At 44.3% G+C, this 23,483-nt stretch overlaps 1 protein-coding gene across 1 annotated transcript in view; it reads right to left on the bottom strand.

Moving 5' to 3' along the window:
* Positions 1-23,483, bottom strand: part of SLF2 (SMC5-SMC6 complex localization factor 2) — a 393,983-nt gene that overhangs the window by 313,280 nt on the left and 57,220 nt on the right. The window contains exons 5-6 of the mRNA XM_069239517.1: positions 6,580-7,661; positions 2,260-2,333 (exon numbers count right to left, since the gene is read on the bottom strand). Of these exons, the coding sequence (XP_069095618.1) occupies positions 2,260-2,333; positions 6,580-7,661 (1,156 nt within the window). The remainder of the gene's footprint in view (positions 1-2,259; positions 2,334-6,579; positions 7,662-23,483) is intronic.

Below are 23,483 nucleotides of genomic sequence, written 5' to 3'. Positions count from 1 at the left end.
ACAAAGAAGCCAATTGTTTCACTGCAAAGGGATTAGCAATACACAAAGTAGTGTTTATTAACCCACATTACAACTACATAAACAAAGTTTGCAAGAACAAGTGATGTCTAAAAGCAAAACTAGTTGCTTTGCAGTTCTTTGTAAGAGGGCATTAATTGTTTATCAGCAACAGTTTAGTGAACAGTAAGAGAGGAAAGGTAAAGCTGAAGAAATAAAAAATAAAATGGAGATTTAGTGACTGAATCAATAAGCAGGGATGTGCTGTGAATATACAAGAACACCATCTGTTGAATAAGCAGAACAGTTCAAAGTCACATAACGAAAGTGAATGGATGAGAGGTGACTGCATTTAATTCATTCAGTAATTAGTCAACAAAAGTGGTCTTACTCGAACAGTCGGAGGAGACAATAAATAATAAAGGTTAATACTATGATTGCCTGAAGGAAAAATATCAGTTGAGAGTATGACTTTTAAACTGCATAAAACATCCAGCTCTGCCTCTTTGTTGTTGCAGGCGAGGCTAGTCTGAATAGAGTATAACCAATAAGAACCTAGGAAAAAGTAGGTACTTGGGAGAAATAGATTTTTAGAAGAAAATGAGTATAATTCAAGAATGATGTAATTTCTTAATCATAATTATGTACGGCAACTAAGTTCACTGCACCTCATGAATAAGCAGCATACAAATAAGTATGAGAGCAGCGCAAAGTTATAGAGGGGACTTTTCCCGTGCTCACCATGCCCCTGGATTCAAGCAAGCCTGGCTGATATGGGGTTATACCCAGAAAGCTGTCCCAGGATGCTTTTTTCCAGTCCAGGAGTACCTGGCCTGGCAGTTCGGGCTCAACTGTTCCCATGGGGAGCAGGGGATCAAGACTGATTTGCATATGCCTAGGTCCAAATTGGGGTGGCGTGGTGAGAAAAAAAACAAAAAAAACAAAAAAAAAACGATGGATTAAACCCAGATCTTTGTGACTGGGGGTGAATATTTGCACTGTTCAGCATTCCGTACATCATCTGTTCTTTTTACTTTTAAAAAAGTTGGCATTTTCTTACCTTAAACCATTTTGTGTCTTAGCCTGTCTCTGAATACACGTCTGGGTGGGCTGTGTAACAGCTACAGTTTGTGAATTCCCTCTAGACAGCCACAAACACAGGACACTCAGCTGCATTTATCTGCATACTGATGGGTCTTCCTTGGCAGAGGGAAGGGGAGGGCTTGGCACATACACTTCAATAGGTGGTGTCCTGTCTCCACACAAAGGACGGAGTACGCCCCTTTCTCCAAACCACAGGAAGCCTGGCAGACAGGGTTAGGATGAAAGGAACTCTTGTGCACTTCAGTGAACTTCTTTGAAGCCTCCCCCACATCAAAGGTGTTTTTGAATATGACTACTGGACCCCCAAACCCAAGCAAATCATATCTCTACAGGAAGCAAGGTCACTCTGCCAGGAAGAAAGACTGCTGTGTTGCCAGTAGCGACTGCCACTCTTCAACTGCATTGTTGTATTGGCCCACTGCTGCTGTGTGCTGTGATGTAGGAGGGACTAACACTTTGCTGTTTGCTCTGCTGTGTTGGTCTGCTGCTTCTGAACTGCAGTGCGAAGGACTGCACTTGCTCTCTACATCCTTGCAAACAAGATCCTCCAAGGGGTTGTCGCCGTTCTCAGCACTCTCAGGGACATCAAAGACTTTCAGATTTAATCTTTAAAAATTTATATCTTGACTTCTACTGACTGGATTTTTGTCATTTTATTCTTGTTTTAATAAGATAAATTTTACTTATTTTTAATCTGGTGTTGAGTCTTTTTGTGGTGTCTTTCACTATGTTATTGTAATTAAGTACTGCGCAAATCCTTTACACATTGCCATCTAGGTTAAGCTGGTCTGCTCTGTCCCATGCTACCAGAGGGTGAGCACAGGTTAATTAAGGTGATGTATTTGACTTACACCGACTAGGATTCTGGTGTCTACATGCACAGGGTGCATACCTCAGCCAACTAGAGACACACTTTCTATCATGAAGCATCACCTAACGAAAATTCTTTCTCCTTTATTAACGGGACCATCTTACTGTTCCAGGACCTGGCAAAACCACACCCATTACTGGCCACTACATAGTCATATTATTTTCATTAAAAACAGCATGATGCATGGCTTCTGCTTTACAAAGTAGTTGGAAATATGTCAGTCTTCATAAAAACAACATTCTTTTAGTGGCAGTAGTAGCTGAATAATTGACACATATTAAACTAACCTTTTAGAGTCTTCTTTCTCTCTTAAAAGTCGGTCAAGGCTGTTAGCGTAAGCCACAGGACTGGGTGCAGTAAACTGAAATGTAAACAGAATACAAAAGTAAAAAAAATGTGTTTTTTTTTAAAAGCCATTCAAAAAAATATTTGCAATATCCACGGCAAATCACTCTACTATGCTGGTATTAAAACAATATGCAGCAAGTGAAGGTCAAAATTAATCTGCATAATCATCCTTCCTCTCCTGCATGTGAAGAATATTGTTTAGACATCGGTAGTCTACCATTAACCGAGTTAATTTAGCTAATCTGTTTCATTCACTAATCATTTTGAATTTTTTTCTGAAGACCATGGGACTGTTCAGGGGCCCAGCAGACAAAGCCCAAATGGCTAGGGAAATAGAGGAATACTCAGAGACTAGGACACATCTCTGCAGGCTAGGGTTTGGGCACTCAGGAAATGCGAAAAGCAGTCCCTCTTCTAGGCCATTTTCTGAATATTATATGCCAGCAAGCAAGTAGACTCGAGGGAGATACAAACCTTTGTCGAACATAAGGGATTCTGACCCTTCCAAGTGAATATGTGGAAAGTCTAGAGGTGTCCATTACTATAGCAGAAATAATTTAACCTCTTAAACAGGTGAGCCCATGCAGACACCAGGCGCTGATGGGTTATGACAAAGAACTAAAACTAGTGGACAGAGGGAAAAGTGTAATGCTTTCAAATCACCTTCACGCCCCAGGCAAGGACAACAAGTAATGTGCATAGTACAGGCCAATTTTCCTTCTAAACATAGATGCACATATCATCACTAAGATTCTAGTCAAAAGACTAGAGAATCTGATGCCCTTTTTAGTTACATCAGATCAAGCGGGATTTATCAAGCCTTGAAATAGGATAACATTAGAAGAACTGCACACTTAGTGGAAACAGTATCACTTGATGTAGACAAAGCATTTGACAGCGGGAGTTAGCAGCCCTCCACCGTACATTGGGACTGGGACCAAGTAAGATAAATTTGGTACTGGAGAGTTACATAGCCCCGAATACTAGGGTTAACAACAAGAACTCGGATGGTTTTCCCTTAGCAAAGGCGACAAGACTGGGATTCCTGATTTCCCCCTTGCTGTTGACCCTGGCAGTGAAACCACTGGACCTATGATTAAGACCGACCCACAGATCAAGAGGATCAGGTTTGGGGCAGAGGAATAACATCTTTTGGATGATGATGTGCTGACCACAGTAACAAATGTGGAGATGTCAATCCATGCACTATTGAAACACTGGACCGCTCTGTGATGGAATTAAGATTCTATATCAAGAAAGAAAAATCAGAAGCTCTAACAAAATCCAGAACTGATCAGTTTAAGCAATAATGCTCATCAGTGATCTGGGTACCAGGCAAACTGAAATACATGTGTCTCAACATTAAGGTTAAATTGGATGGCTGGTGCAAAGCTAAATAGCCTCAACTACAAAGCAAGTATTAGAAGTCAAAAGACAACAGTGCCCACTGTACCTGCCTAAGCTATGTTAAATCCATGTTATAAGAAATAACATTTTGCACCAGTTACTTTATATGTTCCAGACCTCACCCAGGGGTATCCCAAGGTCGGAGCTGTTGGTATTTCAGCTCAAAATGATCAAATTCCTGCGGCCAGCTGAGGTGGTGGGGTGGTGTTGAAGAGCACTGCTTACTAAAAAGATTCTGACGGGCTCCTGGGGAATGTGTTGGATATCCTATGCAGGTATCTTCAAATACAAACAGCCCTGAAGCCCCCAAACATTACGCAAATCGTTTTGCTTGTGTAACATTTAAGGATACCTATAAAGAGCTATAAAGACTTTACAGATCTGAGGTCAACCTAGTTTGCAGACCTAGTCTGACCAAGTCCTGGTTCCATTCCACATTCAATAGCCCCATGCCCCATCTGTAGTTCGATATGGTTCTACTTCACACATGAACATACCTGGTCAAAGCTTTCTCTGGACCCGCTACCTTTGCTCAATTAAGAAGTCAGAAAGAGTATTTTTATGACTTCCATGTCATAAGTCAGCAGGTCCATGTGGTTAGCTTCATCTGCGGCTCTAACAAAGCCGCATGGGACGACTCCTGGTGGCCTGCCACGCTGGGAACCGCCCACCACCCACGCATGCAACCTCAGCTTCATACTGGACTCATCGCTCACTATGACCCAGCAAGTCAACGCCATCTCATCCTCATGCTTTAACACGCTTCGCATGCACTGCAAGACCTTCAGATGGATTCCCATTGAAACCTAGAAGAACGGTCACCCACGCCCCTGTCAGCAGCAGACTGGAATACGGTAACGCACTCTACATGGGAACAACCGCCAAGCTCCAGAGAAAACTTCAGGGTATCCAGAAGACCTCAACACAACTCATCCTCAACCTCCAGCCCACCTCAAAGACCTCCACTGGCTCCCCGTCAACAAAAGGATCACCTTCAAACTTATGATCCACGCCCACAAAGCTCTCCATGACGCCGGACCTTCCTACCTCAACAAGCGCCTCAACTTCTACACCCGACACGCCAGCTCCGCTCAGCCAACCTCGCCTTCGCCACCGCGTCCACCGTACCACAACCAGCGGCAGATCTTTCTCCCACCTTGCCGCCAAGACCTGGAACTCCCTCCCCGTCTGACCCAGGACCTCCTGACCTTCAGGAAGCCCCTCAAGACCTGGCTCTTAGACCAGTAGCACCCCACACCCCTCCCAGCGCCTTGAGACCCTACCGAATGAGTAGCGCGCGTAACAAATTACTGATTGATTGATAGCATTAGGCCAAAACACACACAAACTGCTACTTAGCGGCGAGAAATTGAAACTGTAATGATCCCAGCCACAGCAGCAAATAGGAAACCTTTTATTTGTTACCCTCTAGCTGACTTTGTTTGCAGGTTAACTGTAGATCTGCAGCACACTGAGAAGTACAGGACGCATGGTAAAAGATCACGGGTGCAGCTCCCCAGAAATCCTGGCTTGCAAAACTTACAGTCCAGAAGAATGCCAACGTTTCTTACCATCATCAAAGACTTAAGCAGGTACTAAGATATGGGGAAAAGGCAACTTCTGAGAATTAAGAACTACATTTGTAATTGTTTATTTAAAAAAAAAAAAGTAATTGTTATTTGAAAACCAACAGACAAAAGGTGACAGGGAAACTTTAAAAATTAAAAAATATTTATCTAAGACCTAATTTAAAGTGTTTGACGCATGGTAATTATATTGTCTTGAATTGGTGGATATTAACAACTTTCAAGAATTCACAAGAGGTTACAGGAAACCATATTTTTCGTAAAAGAATGTCAATTCCATTTAAACATGAGCAATTACACCTCTGTATAGCTGCTAATGCACCACAAATCTGGACAAATTCATTTGTTATATCTTTTTTCTCCGTTTTGTTTTTTAAAGTAACAGGATGATTTGGCCACTTTTTTGGTAAGGCCAAGAAAATGTAATAGTCGGCTCCAAAACGTGATAAAGGTGAAAGTTCCATTTTATCACAGCTTTAGATTTGTGATAATTGATTTTGCTAACAAGGGTCCTCCTCACACAAAAAACACTTTTGCAGACAGCTCAAGAAGGTGGTCGAGCTGCAGTGTACTACATATGAACGAAGCGAGGTAGACATCCAGGGTACAGGACAGGTGACACTACAGTTATCCAGCTTTCAAACCCTGCAAAATAATATCAGTAACTGACCTAAAAGACCAGGGTGTGTGTGTAATAATCCAAAAGAAGTAACCTAAGTCACATACACAGCTGTTGATCTTCCAGTGCCTGATGAGTTTCAAATCAATTTAGCAAGAGAATGGAGCCATCGCAAACACTGGCATCTTTGTATTCGATGAATGATGATGTAGCTTTCGAGCCATTGCCTTTAAAGTAACTATCATTCAACTCAGAAGACAAGACAAATATCAAATTTTGGATAAGAAAAAGTATTTAACATCCATGTGAATTTAACACTCTTTCTATATCTTCTTACTCATATGGGACATATAGTCCAATCGAAACTTAAATATACTAACTGTATGTTTATTGTGTGAAGAATTCATTTGCTTATATGTGGAATAAGGATTTGGACTTTAGAGACTTTTGCATTTTATTTCAATTTGAATACAAGTATGTCACGTATTAAAGAATGTAATTATTATTATGGATAGTGTCATTTTAGTAGAACTAGAGGTTAGATAAAATAGTTCAAAATTGAAGTTTTGGAAAAGCAAAACTTTTCTTTATTTTATATCGATACATTATATCTAGCAGAGCTAACAGGAAATACTTTGCATACTTACTTGAGTATTCAATGGCGTTATCGACTCCTGTGAAGAGAGAACTTCAAAACACGCCTTCTCTGGTGTTGCAGTTGGAAGACTGGAAGCATTTTGCATGATTTTTTCAAGGGGTTGCAGCATCTCATCGTCATCATCACTATCCAAATTGCACTCAAAACTGTCATCACTATCCAGAGAGTCTTGCCGTCTTCTATTTGGTTTGTGGTCATCTACAAGCTCACATCTGAGAACATCTCCATTTGAAGATGGAAGCAAATCTCTAGATGAAAACTCATCCTCTGAAGAATGTGATGTAATTGTGCCATCAATTTCCTTCAAGAGTAAAGGCTTTCGAATTATCTCGGAGGAACGCAGAGCAGGCTTAAAATCTCCTTTGCAATTCAGTGTTCCACAGCACTCTGATGGAAGTGAAATCTCTTCCACATGGGGAAGAGCAATCATACAGTTAGTGTCCTGAGGCTCCGGTGAGGTAGAACCCATAATTGAAGGGTGTGGCCGCAAATGCATTTGTTCTAGAGAATGAAGGTTTGAAGAAGCTTTTGTCTGCAGACAGGCTAAATGACGGTATGTAGTCCGTTCATCAGAAGGAACAGATAGCTTCAAACTTTCCGCTGGCTGGGCAATTAGAGAGGTGTCTTTGGAATGTTCAGTGGTATTGTGGTGACACTGTCTAGCATTAACAGCTTTCACTGATGAGGGGTCAATGTTAAGTGAGACAAATCTCCTTGCATTTTGTGTGTTGCTTTCTAAGGAGACTTTTGAAAGTGAGCCGTTATTAGTTCTTAAATCTGCTATTTTTGAGTCTGGAACTCCAAGACTGGAAGCAGTTACCGCATTATCCATGAAGCAACTTTTTGTGTTCTTCAATTCCTTACCAGATAAATGCAGGTAAGACTCAGAAATCTGCCCCTCAGAGTGCCCCAAGCTCTGAAAGCCAGAGTGGCCAGAAGTCCTTTTTCTTTTTCCATTGGAGCACATCACTGAAAATGAATTATTTTTAATCATAACAGATCTAGACACTGGCATTGCCTCTGGCAAAGAAATCCTTGGGACAATACGTTGAATGCAGGAAGCTGAACCAACTGTGGGAAAAAAGAAAATCATCATTACGAAGTGAAAGCACCTTGAAAAGACTAGTACAGTTACTCAGACTATTTACATTTGCTTATGTAGGTTTAATGGGCAAAGAAAAAAAAAAAAAAAAGCCACCATCCAGAAAAAACAGCACTTTAAAACCCTCAATTTTACAATGAGCACCAGAAAGAAGAGGATAAGGCAACAAAAAAAAAAAGAGGAGACCATACAATGCTCATCTATAAAACTGTGACCACCAATGACTAATCTTTGATTTCTCCACTAGAAGAGGCTAATATTTTGACCAACACTGTGCTTCAATGCTATTAGCCTCTTTTAATGAGCAATTAAAAAAAATTAACTGATTGATATGCTCAATATTGTTATTTTGCAGTCTATTTGCAAAAAAAAATAAACCACAGAGCTTATGGGATTATAGAAAGACATACAGAATACCATAGTTAAAAATATAATTACACTGGCTGCGTTATTTACCAACTAGATACTATCCAATGCATTAAAGCTATTGAGGCAAAGCCAGACAACGCTACTGCAGCAGAGTTTATCACCAGCAGATGCAGCCCCGCATATGTTTGTTTCTTAGTCCCCTAGGCTACTAGAAATCTCAGGAAGGGGGCCTTGTGCGCCCGTCCTTTTTTCAGCCCCCAATGCCCCTTGCACCTGGTCCACCCTGGGGGCAAAGTAAAAGAAAAGCAAAGGAGACCGCTTTTTTTTTTTTTTTTTTTTAACTCAGAAAAATCCACTGATTCAGTTGCAGATTTTTCTGACAATTTTGTTTTTCAAAATATGCTTTTTAGCCATGGAAGGGCTCCTTGGAAACCTCTGCACCATGGCTAGAGGGGTCCCTACACTAGCCACTTTTCTTTATTTTTTTTAAAACTTTTTTTGTTGGGGTTGGCTCAGGCAGAGTCCCAAAATGGCTGCCAACACTTCCTTGCTGAAGTGCTGGCAGCCAATGGGGTATCACCTTGGGGACAGTTGGATCCGTGGAGGAACCGCACCCCTAGATATCTACATATTTTGACCTCTAATATCTCAGAAACTACTGAACGGTTTTACAACAAATCACAAAAAGCACAATCTGCAGAACAGGATCTAGCTGCCTGCCAAATTTGGTTAATTCCGTTCAGCGGTTCGGGCTGTAGGCGTGTCTAAAGACCCTATGGAAAAATGTAGGTATGTATGTGTGTGCGTGTGTGTCTGTGAGTGTGTGTCTGTGTGTGTCTGTGTGTGTCTGTGTGTGTCTGTGTGTGTCTGTGTGTGTCTGTGAGTGTCTGTGAGTGTCTGTGAGTGTCTGTCTGTGTGTGTCTGTGTGTGTCTGTGTGTGTCTGTGTGTGTCTGTGTGTGTCTGTGTGTACACATACACACAAATGCCCCTTTAATATATATACAAACACCTTATTTAAAGGAAGTCTCCTCCTAATTAATTCACTCAGACTCTGAATTAAAACACGTTATATTCTGTCCACTAAGACTTTGGAATACATTTGGCATACAGTTAACACTTTTAATACATCACAAGACACTGGCTTCTACAAAGAGTAATTTGCTAGTGTTTGATTTACACTGTTATCATTACTTAGAAAATACCATAAGAGAAAAGCACTCAAAACTGCAATACCCATGAAGTAGTATAGATGTACTGAAGTTTGTCCTTCACAATGGAAAACCAGAATACTTACAGAAACTTATTAATTCTCAATGACCCTCATCTCAAGAACATGCATGCATCATCAGCAGTTACTGTCTACGTGAAATGCATTCAACCATCACGGACGACAACTGATTTTGTATTGTATTTCTCATCTAAAATCACCACCACTAGAGATATTCCTGGCGGCTCTACTACCACCCTAATTAAGTTGCGCTCTTTGGTCTGTCCACCCTACTGATCAGCACAGCTTAGCCATTAATCAAATCCCCCTAATCCTTCATGCCCTCTTTCTGATCTTCTTAGCCCACAAACCGTTAAACATCTAACTTTTTTCTATAAAGTTCTCCTCTGCCTTACTTCTCTTTTAATCACTGCCTCATAACACTATAAGAAATAAACAAAAATAAAATACGATATAGTCTTTCGTTTCATCAATCATCAGTGTATTAGATCCCTTTATTCTTAAAAATACTGGAACTCCTAGTCTTTACTCCATCTCCCCGTACAAAAACCTGCTTAAACCCTTCTATCCAGGGATGGATCTGTGCCTTCTAGTCTACAGAAACCACTCACACATGTAGCCAACTTCATCACATCAGGTTATCATAACCATCTACCATTATTTTTCTTCATCTATATGTGATGTTTCACACTTTGATCACTCTATTCTTTGCTACCTAGATATCACCTGTAGGAAGCTGGCTCTGTAAATACTATAACAAAATAAGATATAGCATGCATAGATTCCAAGGGGTTCCCCAGAGGCTTAACAGAGGCTAAAGTAGATAATACTAGCATTTGTAGTACACACACAGGCAATAAAGGAAGCACACTCAATGAGAAACGTCAGGCCAATGATTTTTATATTGCAAAAATATGCTTTGTTACTTTATTTCAAGAACCACAAGATTCAGTTTGCAGGTAAGTACATTTGCAAGTAAGTATCATACACATGTATCAACACCACTTTGTTTCAATTTGGCAAGTTAAATAGTTTTCAAGAACTGTGGTGTTCCCAGCTGAAGAGGTCACTCCTTGTTTTTCCTAATTTTCCCGCCAGACTACCCGCCAAAAGTGGGGCTTTGTCTGGAGGGCCAGCATCTCCACTAGCAGAGGTGACCTGGGGCACTGTATCAAGAGGCATGAGCCTTTAAGGCTCACCGCCAGGTGTTACAGCTCCTGCGGGGGGAGGGGGGTTGTAAAGCAACTCCATGCAGTGCAGGCTTCGTTTCTGGCCACAGAGAGCACAAAGACTCTCACACCATGTGGTCAGAAACTCATCTGTAAGTGGCAAGCTGGCACAGACCAGTCAGTGCTGCACTAGACGTTTAGCTAAACTACGCGGGGCTTCCATAAGGTGCCCTATGGGTTCATTTTTCAAGAAGTCCAACACTGCCACCAATGTGGGTTTATTGTGCTGAGACGTTTGATACCAAACTTCTCAGACTTCAGTGGAGCCATCTTGGAGCTGTGGAGTTCATAATGAAAAACTCCCAGCCCATGTACTTCGTATGGCAACCCTGCACCTACAATGTCTAAGAATGAACTTAGACACTGTAGGGGCATATTGCTCCTGTAGCAATGTCATCACCAGTGGTATAGTGCACCCTGCCTTAGGGCTGTAAGATCTGCTAGAGGGGTGACTTACCTGTGCCACAGGCAGTGGTTTGTGGGTAGGACACCCCGAGAAGGGTGCCATGTCGACTTTGTCTTTTTCTCCCCACCAACATACACAAGCTGTAATGACAGGGTGCATGTGCTTGGTGAAGGGTCCCCCTGGGTGGCATAATACATGCTGCAGCCCTCGGGGACCTTCCCGGCCACAGGGCCCTTGGTACCATGGGTACCTTTTACAAGGGACTTAACTGTGGGCTGGGGTGTCCCAATTGTGGGAGCAATGGTGCAGTGTTTGGGGAAGAACACTGGTGCTGGGGCTTGGTTAGCAGGATCCCAGCACACTCTCAGTCAAATCAGCATCAATATCAAACAAAAAAGGGGGCGGTAACCATGCCAAAAAGGCACTTTCCTACATCACCTTAATCATTATTCATGCTTGCCCAATGGCGTAATATCAGTAGCCTGTAATTCCAAATTTCTCCTTACCCACTGAATTACTGGTGGTGTCAAATAACGCATAGTCCTGGGTCAAATGTTATTTTCTCTATGCACCAATTCTTTTAGTGACATAATTTCTTAGTGAACATGCAAATATGGCACTTTCCCATTTCCTCACCTCCCTTTCATTCATATTTCAGACTTTCTCACAGTTATTCGCCATTGTAAAGGATAATGATCACTAATGCTAGAGTCAAAGACTGAAGTCTGAACCTTTCCTTCCTCAACTGCTATGCTCTCTAACTTACCCAATCAACTTTCCAACTGACACACTGGCCTTTTTCACAAACCTGTTTGTTCCCTTCACTCCAACGTACTCAGAATCTTTTACACCTACCTCTGCTGCTTGGTATGAGGTTTCAAAGATACATAAGCTACAGCCTTTCATTCCTTTCCATACACCCAAAGCATTCAGAAATTATCTTGTTCCCAGTAAACTGGAATAAGCAATATTTTGCTACTATGTCTCATGCAGAACTCCTTTACATCCCTAAATAAGGCCTGAAGAACAAGTTACTTACCTTCGGTAACGTATTTTCTTGTGGATACACTAGCTACCTGTGGATTCCTCACCTTATGAATTATCCCAATGCGCCAGCATTTAAAAGAAATTTTCTTCCCAGCTCTGCACGCTGACGAGGACGTCTCAATTGCCCGACTCCACGCGACTCCGTCTGACGTCATTGTGGCAATAAAAGGTCCTCACCGGGGTGCTGATGTCAGTTTTCACCATTTTTTTACGTGCCTTTGAGGCGAACAGGTGATCACCGACTTCACAAACTCAATATATATATATAAACGTCAATCAAATAATACATAATATTTATTCAAATAAAAAGAGTAAAAACGTATATACATATACACCCACAGAAATCTTGATATGACCAGACTGGAAATGGGGAGGAGGGCGGTACTGTGAGGAATCCACAGGTAGCTAGTGTATCCACCAGAAAAGGCGTTACCGAAGGTAAGTAACTTGTTCTTCTGATGGATACAACTACCTGTGGATTCCTCACCTTATGAATAAAGTCCCAAAGCAGTACCACACTCGGAGGCGGGTGCCTGAATGGTCACACCAAGAAATCCTGCAGCACAGAATGTGCAAAATGGCCGTCCCTCCTAACTTACAAGTCCAAGCAAATAATGCTTAGCGAAAATGTGGAGGGAAGCCCAAGTTGCGGCCTTACAGATCTCAGCAACCGGGACACCTCTTGCCAAGGCTGAAGTGGCAAACTTAGCCCTGGTGGAATGGGCCCTAATACCAACAGGAGGAACCTTCTTTGCCAAAGAATAACAGAGTTTAATTAAAAGAATGACCAACCTGGACAATGTTCTCTTGTGGACTGCCATTCCTTTCCTCTTCCCCACATAGCCAATTGATCGTCCACTCAAAACTCTCTGGTCCTTTCAATATAAAAGCTTAAAGCCCTCCTTGGGTCAAGTCGATGCAGTCTCTTCCTCCTCTTTCGATGGATGGGGAGGAGGGTAAAAGGACTAAAGTGTCATGGATTGCCCCATATGAAATGAATTAACTACCTTTGGTAGGAAAGCTGCCCTGGTTCTCAGCACCACCTTGTCTGCATTGAAAGATGTGAAAGGGGTTTTACAATAAGAGCCTGTAGCTCACTCACACTCCAAGCAGACGTGATGGCTGTGAGGAAAACTGTCTTCAAAACCAATAGCCTTAATGGGCAAGAAAGCAAAGGTTCAAACGGTGAACCCATCAGAAAAGTGAGAACTAAATTCAAATCCCACTGAGGCATAACAAACGGAATGGGAGAAAACTTGTTAGTTAACCCTTTAAGGAAGCTAAGAACTATAGGGGACTTAAATAAGGAAGGTTGATCAGGAAGGCAAAGAAAAGCCAACAGCGCTGATAAATAGCCTTTCACCGCTGCAACTGCGCAACCCTTCTGTGCCAATGAAAGTGCAAAAAGCAAAATATCAGATAAATGGGCATTTAAGGGATCAATTTGTCTCTCTCCATCCAAGAAACAAATTTCGCCCATCTCCCGGCATAGACAGTCTTGGTGGAATGGCACCTGGCCGATAAAATAACGTCCACCACTTCTGTCGGGAGAGAAAAAGAATTCAGATTGCCCCATTCAATCTCCAGGCATGTAGGTGCAGGTTTGGAGGTGGGGGTGTAGAACCTGCCCCTGCGACTGCAACAGGAGGTCTACCCTGTGAAAGAGACGTAGCCGAGGGCACAGTGAGAGTTGGAGAAGGTCTGTGTACCAAACCCTTCTCGGCCAATCCGGAGCTATTAAGATAACTTGGGCCCGGTTTTGGTGAATCTTCCTCAGAACCCGAGGAATCAAGGGTATGGGGGAAATGCATAAAGCAACTGGCCATTCCAAGAAATCTGAAACGCGTCCCCCAACGCTCCTTGCAGTGGGTACTGGAGGCTGCAGAACGACGGCCAGTGCACGTTCTCCAGAGTGGCAAACAGGTCTAACTGAGGAAACCCCCACATCTGGAAGATGTAAGGATCAGGTCTGGATGTAGCCGCCACTCCTGATCGGCCGAGAAATGCCGACTGAGATTGTCCGCACGCACATTTAGAACTCCGGACAGATGGTTTGCTATTAAGCATATCCGGTGGTCCTGAGCCCAGGACCAGAGCTGCAGAGCCTCTCTGCAGAGAAGGTACGAACCTACTCCTCCCTGCTTGTTGATGTACCACATCGCGGTAGTGTTGTCCGTCAGGACTCGGACCTACTGACCACGAAGGGAGGGGAGGAAGGCCTTGAGAGCCAGACGTATCGCCCACAATTCCAACAGATTGATATGAAACATCTGTTCCACTGGAGACCAATGACTTTTGACCTCCAGGTCCCCCAGATGTGCTCCCCACCCTAGAGTGGAAGCATCCGTTATGACCGTGGCCACCGGAGGCAGTAGTGAAGACTGGCTTCCTTGTGAAAGATTGCCGTCCACAGCCCACCATCGTAGATCTGCCACAGCATCTCTGGAGATCATTATCGACTCCTCAAGATCCCCTTTGTGTTGAAACCACTGCCTGCGGAGGCACCACTGAGGAGCCCTCATGTGCCAACGTGCATGAGTGACCAACAGAATGCAAGAAGCAAACAAACCGAGCAGACGTAGGACCCTGAGGACTGGAACAACCGCTTAATTTCGAAACATTGGAATCAACACCTGAATGTCCTGGATCCGCTGAGGCGGAGGAAAGGCCCGATCCAACGTTGTGTCCAGTACTGCTCCTATGAACAGGAGGCGCTGAGAGAGCTCCAGGTGAGATTTGGGCACATTTACCAAAAAACCCAGATCGAACAACTTGTCATCTGCAGGTGATGTAGCACAAGCTCTGGAGACTTGGCTTTGATCAACCAGTCATCCAGGTAAGGGAATACAGATAGTCCCTTCCTCCTGAGATTTGCTGCAACCACCTCCATCACCTCCGTGAAGACTCGAGGTGCTGAAGTAGGACCAACAGGAAGGACCGCAAACTGGTAGTGTTGCATCCCTACCACAAACCAGAGATACTTCCTGTGCGACTTCAGAATAGTGATATGAAAGTAAGCATTCTGTAAGTCGAAAGACACCATCCAATCCTATTTGTTCAACGCCAGAAGCACCTGCGCTAGGATCAGCATTTTGAATTTCTCCTGTTTGAGGAACCAATTCAAAACCCTCAGGTCCAGGATAGGCCTCAACCGACCATCCTTCTTGGGGATCAGGAAATATCTTGAATAACAACCCTGACCCCTTTCCTGCTCTGGAGCCAACTCCACTGCCCCTTTCGATAAAAGGACTAGAACTTCCTGCTGCAACAACAGGAGATGGTCTTCTGTGCAAAAGGATGGACGGGGAGGGAAAGGAGGAGGAAACTCCAGAAAAGGAAGGGCATAACCTTTCCCCACAATGTTGAGAACCCAGGAGTCCGATGTAACTAACTCACACTCGCGGAGAAAATTAAATAACCTTCCCCCTACAGGAGAAGCATGAGACATAATGGGAGGAGAAATAAGGCTGCTTTCCTTGCTGCGTCCCCCCTGAGGAAGAGGAGGAGGCAGTGTGCTGCTGGGTGGATCCTCTTGTTCTAACCCTACCCCACCCTCTAAAGGACCTATAGGGCAGACTTGAAGGCTGCTGGGCTGCTGACTGAGGTCTCCACGAAAGGAAGTTCCTCTCCCAAACCCCCTAAACCTTCTGAAAGACCTGAATGGGGTGGTAGTGGAAGCCTGCAAGCCCAAGGACTTGGCAGTAGCCCTGCTTTCCTTAAAACGCTCTAAGGCAGAGTCAGCTTTAGCTCCAAATAATTTGTCCCCATCAAAAGGTAGGTCCAAAAGGGTTGTCTGTATATCCGTAGAGAATCCTAAATATCTCAACCACTCATGCCTCCTGGTGACAGTGGAAGTGCCCATCGTCTGGCCACAGAGTCTGTAGTATCCAGGCCCAACTGGATGACTTGCCTAGCTGCAGCCTGCGCATCCGACAGGAGTCCCTGCAATTCTAGAGGCAGATCAGGTACCGCAGTTTTAGCTGCCTCCATCAGGGCATGAATGTACCTGCCCAATACGCAAGTCGCATTTGTAGATTTGAGGGCCATGCTGCAGGATGAAAAGGTCTTTTTGGCCGACTGCTCCATCCTCTTGGACTCCCTGTCTGAAGGTGTAGCGGGGAAGGAACCTGGAGCCGAACGAGAAGAGCAAGAAGCCTGGACCACCAAACTCTCCGGAGTCAGATGTTGTGACAGGAGCCCCGGATCGCCCGGAGACACCCTGTACCTTCTTGCCACTGATCTGTTGACAGCTAACGACGTCACTGGCTTCTTCCAGACTTCCAGAATGGGCTCCGTAAGAGCATCGTCAAAAGGAAGTAGTGGTTCTGCCAGCAGCTGAAGCAGGATGCAGGACCTCAGTCAAGATGTTGGTCTTAACCTCTGCAGCAGGTAGTGGGAGGTCCAGGAACTCTGCTGCCATTTGTACCACCAAATGAAAAGAGGCCGCCTCTTCTGTGTATTCTCCTGGAGAGGCTAGATCCCACTCAGGGGAAGTGTCCAAACCACTTGCAGAGTCCAAGCCCTAATAGCCCCCCAGAGGCTCAGCAATTTCTCCTTCCTCCAGGAGCTGCCTGTGATATTTCTGCTCCTCTAAGAGCCTCAGTGCTCTTCTCCTAGATCTTAATCTGGCCTCTAATCTCGGCGTCGACATGGAATTCGCAGACATCATCGGCTTCAAACTTGACTGACGACCAGCAGACACACCCCGATCTCCGGATTCATCCGGCGCCGGAACCGAATCCATTGGCGCTGTGGACTCTCGGGGCTGCTTCACCTGCGTTGATCGAGCCTGGGGCGACGTCATCTGCTCCACTGGTCTAGCAGGTGAATACATCGGCATCAAAGGTCTTCCAGGCGATACCATCGGCATCTGCGCCAGACCAACACACTCAGCAGGATAAAAGGACATAAACGGCGCCAGCTTGTATGGAGCCGGAGCACCAAATGTAAAGGCCAAAGGACCTGTGGGACCAGCCGGTGCACCACCAGGAGCCATGGTGTTAAAGATATTAAACATGGCATTCAGAAATGCCGCTGGATCTGCTCCCGGAGCGGGGAAGGCAAGATACTTATGCTCCTCCTGCGGCATCGGTGCTGGATCCGGAACATCAGACTGTGCTCCAGGTGAGAAGCGAGGACTTCCCTGAGGCTCAACCACGTAGAAGACTGACAGCGCTGGAGAAGCCTAAGGACTCTGCTGTGGAGTCACCGCCGGACTCACCTCCCACGTCGCACGATGCAGACTGGATGGAGACCTCGACCGACCTCTATCCGAACAGCGCCAGGAATGATGCTGATGCCGTTTCTTGTGCGACTTTGAGGATTTTCCGGAAGAAGACCTCCAATGACTCCTGTCCTTCTTTGCCTTAGCCAAAAATAATTTGGCCTCCGTCTCCTTGAGCGCCTTTGGGTTTATTTTCTGGCAGGATCCACACTCCTTCACGTCGTGCTCAGAACTAAAGCACCACAGGCAATCATTGTGTGGATCGGTCACAGACACGCGACCCCCGCACTCCCGACAAGGTTTAAAACAGGATTTCCTAGGGGGAGACATTGTAACAACAATCAACACCTTCGACAACAGTAGCCTTTTCCAAGAGCTAGGAGAAAACCGTTATGCTTCAAAGGTACGGAAAAAATGGAACGGACGTCAGCACGCCGGCGGGGACCTTTTATTGCCCTGATGACATCAGACGGAGTCGGGCAATTGTGAGGTCCTGGTCGACGTGAAGAGCTCAGAAGAAAGTTTCTGTTGAATGCTGGCGCACTGGGAGAATTCATATGGTGAGGATTCCACAGGTAGCTGTATCCATCAGAAATTTCAATTCACTAACACTATACATCTCCTTCAACACACCGCTAACTCATGTCAGCTGGCTATGTAATGAAAAAAAGCAATGTGTACAAAGTACAGGCCCTGCCCTTTAAAGATGTCCGTGGTCTAACTGCTGCTGCTGTTAGGTTGTAAGACTCGAGATGGGACTGGTTGGAAGATGCAAAGTGGATACCTGGGCACTACACAAGTGAAGTCTAGTGTGGGAAGCTGCTATGAGACAGGGGTTTTACGTGGCTCTACTTTCATATGGGGATGATCAATAGGGTATAACCCAAGATGTCCTGCCAGAACAGGAATGACATTTCTATATAAAACTTATAAAAAGCAATTAAAAAATATAAAGCTGTCCCTGACCTTTCTCCTGTCCCTCACACTAAAAGACTAACCTGCTATAACCCCTACCCCTTGCCCTTGGTCTGTCAAGCTGTACATTCCAGTTTTGTCCAAACAACCTGTGCTTCATATGTAGATTCCAATCATTCTGTCTACTGAACCTCTTTCACTGGCACTCCCTTTTCATTTCCATCAAGGCCAGTCCCTGAATTCAGGACCTCATTTCCGGGAATAAGTGGATGTGTGTGCACATGGGACCAGTGAGATTCGTTTATAGGCAGAGTATAGTGCACACTCTGGGAGGCATACAAAGTCATCACTTCAGGGGTATGAATGTCAATCTGGTGTATTTAATTTAGTGCACAGGAAACTCGGGAGTTAGAAAAGGAAATACAAGCAATGGAAATGAATTATCATACCTCTGGTGATGCGCAAACACTAACTGAAATCAATGCAAATCTAATGCTGTAGAGTGATGCGGCCATTAGGGCAACTCAATATCTTGGCAAGGAAGTAATTGCTAGGCAATAAGGTGATGGCAACAGAGCTGGCAAGACATTGGTGTGCCTGCGCAATAAACCCTGGGCCAGTTCATATATCATCAAACTTGTGAATGTGAATGGGGTTGCTTGTTCTAATGTAGACGATACTACTCAAACAGTTATTTTCTATAGTATTTTGTACCAATACACACTTTATCCTGACCCAAGGGACATCCCATATTTTTTCAATTCTGTCCAACTAGCCTGGCTAGAGATGCACACAAGCAATATTTCAATGCTCCCTTCACCGTTGAAGAAATTGAGCAGGTAATCCAAGGCATGTCAGTGGATAGAGCCCAAGGATCTGATGGGCTAATCACTGTGTGGATATGCTAACCTCTCGTCTGCTACAATAATATGAAGAAGCCAGGACAACCGGTTGTCTTACACCACTGATTTGGGAAGCCTTATTAGAGACCATTGTGAACCCACACAAGCCGCCTGAGAAGTTTTAGCGCTGAAAGGATGCTCTCAAGTATCCTTAAAGCAGATCAGGCAGGATTCATTCCAGGGTGATCCAGGCGGCAGAATATCCACACCATTTTTGCACTATTGCATTTTATGAACTCAAAAAGAAAAGCTACAGGCATTTTTCTCAACACCACTAAGCAGTTTGATTTCTTGAATGAAAATATCTATTTATGCTACAAGAAAAGCTTGGCTTCAATATACAACTTATTCAATGCACCATCAACTGATATTTTAAACACAAGTTCTGGATCTTGCCGCTAGGCACCAATGTGAAGGAAGTGGTGTATTATGTAATGTCATTGTGCGACCAAACCATGGAATAAACTCATGTTACTGACTGGGGACCGTCAGGTTAATTTATTAAACTTTAGCTGAATCCTGGGTAGCTGTGGCTTTGAGCGGTAAGGCTTAAACAATGGAACAAGAATAAAGCATTTAGATGTACCAAAAAACTAAATAAGAAAGTCATGCAACACAAAAGAAATCAGATGTCAATTTATAAAAACAGATCTTATTTTATTAAGTTTTAGACATCAAAATCTACAAAATCTACCAGAGGGTTATGAGGGTATGGATTTTTAAGTAAATGGTAAGTCACAACTTTTCTCTCAAAAATGCAAGCAAGCATCAGTAACCACAAAGTCTGGAATCTTTTGAAGAGTTGTATTTGGCTACCCAAGCCCACTTTGGGTGAACAATTTCGACAGAGGAAAAGATCAGGGGACCTAATGAAAAGTAGTAGTTAACCATGCCACCAAAGCATTCTCAAATCCAGTTCCAGGCTTTACGTGTGAACTGCCACAGACTTTAATGGACTGGGCCTTATGCAAGGGATACAGGATGCTGAAGTTGCTGTAAGATGTTGCGGATGCTGTGCAGTTGACAAAGGTTTTTCTGGGGTTACTCCTCGGTCCACAGTCCAGGTGAAGCAACTTTGACTACCGAGGTAGATGTCCCTTGAAGTCCTCTTTGGTCCAGTGAACTTCCAGTTGTCTCTGGACTATTAGGCTCTGATCCCAGAGAAACTAGGGGTTCCCTTTCGCAGAGGCTAGTGTCCTTCTTGGGTGAAGAAACAACACTCCTACAACTCTCCAGCAGACTCGGGTACAACTTTTAAGGGTCAGGTCTTGATTGTCTGGGCTGCACGTCTGAAGTCAGTGGCAACCAAGCTATTGGGGCTACTAAATGGCCAGGAGAGGCTTCGTCATTTTATGTGGCCTTTGTCCTGTAACCGGGAGTCAGACAACTGACTCTTGCAGTTCACCTCTTCTGTCTGGGGCTCAGGATGTTTCCACAAGCCAATCACAACAGGCACAAACCTTGTTTTGCTAACCCAAAGATCAGCAGGTGTAGTCCAGTGGCTTATGTAGCCTCTCAGGGCAGTCCTTCTTCGGTTCTCTCTCCAGTCTAGATGTAATCTGAGGTCTGGGTGATAGCGGAGCCATGTTTATGCCCAGAAAGTGCCCTCAGGCACGCCGCAGTTCCTAGCCAATGTGCTACTAGGACCCTACCCACCTGATAAGGACTTCCTGTAATGGGCAGAGTGCACTATTCTGCCCATTTCCAAGATGGCAGAACTCCTCTCTCAGTGTGCGGAGTTTGGTAACCGACACTAGAGGTGTGGCTACCTGAGGGCTGCACACCCACAGGAAAACCAGCCTGGCAACTGGTCTACCCTCTCCGTCTCCAACATCAACCTGTCTTCATCAAAAGGGCAGCTCCCTTTGTGTGCCCACCATTTGCCCTTCAAAGGCAGCTTCCCCTTTGAAGCTCACAACCCATGTGGCTTCCTGGCAGGGAGAGGTGTTACCTCTTCCAATGGCAGTACTCTTGCCTTCATACTCCTGGGAGTCACTCACACTTCTCACCAGGAAAGCAGAGGGCTGTTCTGTTGCCAGCACCTGAGTGCAGACAGGAAAACTTGGGCAACAGAGAGGCAACTTTCTAAAAGCTGCATTTTTAAAGAGATACATTAAATTCAACTTGGGTGTCAAGTCTGGTTTAATGGAACAATTATTTTGGTACCTTTAAGTATCAATTTTAGCAGTCCCATTCAGAAGTTAGCACAGCTGAGGTCAGCGTGTAACCCTGTATTCATCAACGGGGCTACTAACCTTTCAGCAGTAAAATTCCATTTTTTTTTTTTTTATTTTTTTTTTTTTTTAACTGTTGGGACGTAGAAAAAATACATGTCCTATTCTTTAGCATACAGCACCTTGCTATATGGCTTGATAGGCCTGCTGTAGGGGTGACATATTAAACAAGCACTGGCAAAGCCAACAGATCTCGCCTATGCAGGAACTATTGGCTTTGCCAATGTGTTTCAGCCATGTTGTACACTAGCATGGCCGCTTTTCAGCATGGCTAAAAGTAAGTGGTGTAGAAGAAAGTGGCATAGAGTGTCGTAGAGTGTATTGGCGAAGAGTGGAATCAAGTGTTGTGGAGTGGCAAAGTGTGTCATGTATTGGAGTGGCACAGTTTGGAGTCGCACACACTGGAGTGGCAAAGAGTACAGTGGACTGTGTAGAGTGCATTGTCTCAGAGAGTTGCAGACTACAGTGGTGTGGAGTGCAGTGGCATTGAATTCAGCAGGGTACAATGCAGTGTTGTAGAATACAGTGGTTCAGAGTGGAGTGAGACAGAGTGGAGTAGAGTTGATTGATGCAGACAGCAGTAGAGTAGATTCAAGAGGGATAGACTTCAGTGGCGTAGAGTGGCATAAATTTCAGTGGCAGAGAGTGCAGTGTTGCAGAATAGAGTGTCGGAGTAGAGTGGGGTAAACAGGAGCGACAGAGAAAAGTGATGCAGAGTGCAGTGGCGTATAGTGCAGTGACAGAGGGCAGTTAGGAAGAGTGCATTGGCATTGAGTGGCTTAGAGTGGATTAGTCTGGCTTAGGGTGCAGTGGCAGAGTAGATAGTTTGAGTAGAGTGGAGTGGAGGGGTGCAGGGCAGAGTGCAGTTGCGTAAAGTGGCACAGAGTGTAATGGCATACAGATTAAAGTGCACTGGCATAGAGTGAATTGGTGTAGAGTATTGGCATAGAGTGCAGTGGCGTACAATAGGTTGTTTCGGAGTAGACTGAAGTGGCGTAGAGTGGAGTGGTGCTGGGTAGAGTGCAGCTGCGTAGAGTGACAGAGCACCATGGATTAGCGTAAAGTGGTGTAGAGTGCAGTGGCATAGAGTAGATTAGAGTGGCGCACAGCTGATTGGCAAAGAGTGCAGGGGCGTTGAGTGTTATACAGAGTAAAGTGCATTGGCGTGGAGTATATTAGCATGGAGTGCAGTGGCATAGAGTGAAGTGCTGCAGAGTGGCGTATAATATATGTGGAAATTGCACCACCTAGTGTAATGATTTGTTTTGATCAACACACTTCAGAAATAACACAAAATATGCTTCATTGTGTTCCTAATTCTGATATATTCTGAAATGCTCATACAGTTCATTTAAATGTTGTTGTGTGCTTGGAAAAACTCTTTCTTATCACAGTATCCAGCAGGATTGTCACATAAATTCTCTCACTTTGAAGTCTGAGAAAGAAAACAAAACAAGTGCCTTTGGAAGACTCCGGCTGACATCTGACCTCAGTGTCTGAACGCACAGCAAACTTGGCCAGACAACAAGATATACAGGTGTTTACAGTAAGGCACTCAGAAGGATACTCTAAATAAGTCCTGGGTAAGGGAAGGTACCAATTGAAGCTACACAGCCTAAAACAAATAAAGCCAGCAAATGGAAAGCAAGAAAATGTGATTTACAAACACAAAGCCAATGGCAAACAATGGGCAGAACACATTCCTAGGTCAGATTTCGGAAGGTCTCCAAGATGTCTTCAGACAGCTGCACTCTCTGGTAGGCTGCAACCTAACAAGGAGGTTTTTGATTTGCCATTAGTTTAAATGGCAAAGTTGAGTTAGCATTCTAAAATGCTCTGCCAGTCTGCACTGACAGGTTGGGAGATATGTTTTCGCACTGCCAAATCTAGGGTGGCACAATAAGTGCTGCATCCCTCATGGGACAATTTAGCTTACAGGCCCGGGTACCCCGATACCATATAATAGGGACTTATACCAATTCGGTATAAGACAATCAACCATATAGTTTGTAGGTTCAGAACACTAGCACTGAGGCTGGAGTTGCATACCTCAGTGCTACTTTCAAGGTTGATAAAAAAGCAGTATCAGTCCAAAACTTTGGGGGTTAAAAAGAAAAAAGAGGAATTTCTTTACACACCTTAACAGGCACAGGCACTTTCCCATTGGTTAGCAGGGTTAAAGTGCACCGTCCTAAAGCCAGCAAAAATGTAGGACACAGCAAAAGACGAAAAACCT

The sequence above is a fragment of the Pleurodeles waltl genome, chromosome 6, assembly GCF_031143425.1.
Source record: "Pleurodeles waltl isolate 20211129_DDA chromosome 6, aPleWal1.hap1.20221129, whole genome shotgun sequence".
Classification (NCBI taxonomy): Eukaryota; Metazoa; Chordata; class Amphibia; order Caudata; family Salamandridae; genus Pleurodeles; species Pleurodeles waltl.
This window is presented reverse-complemented; position numbering and strand designations above follow the sequence as displayed.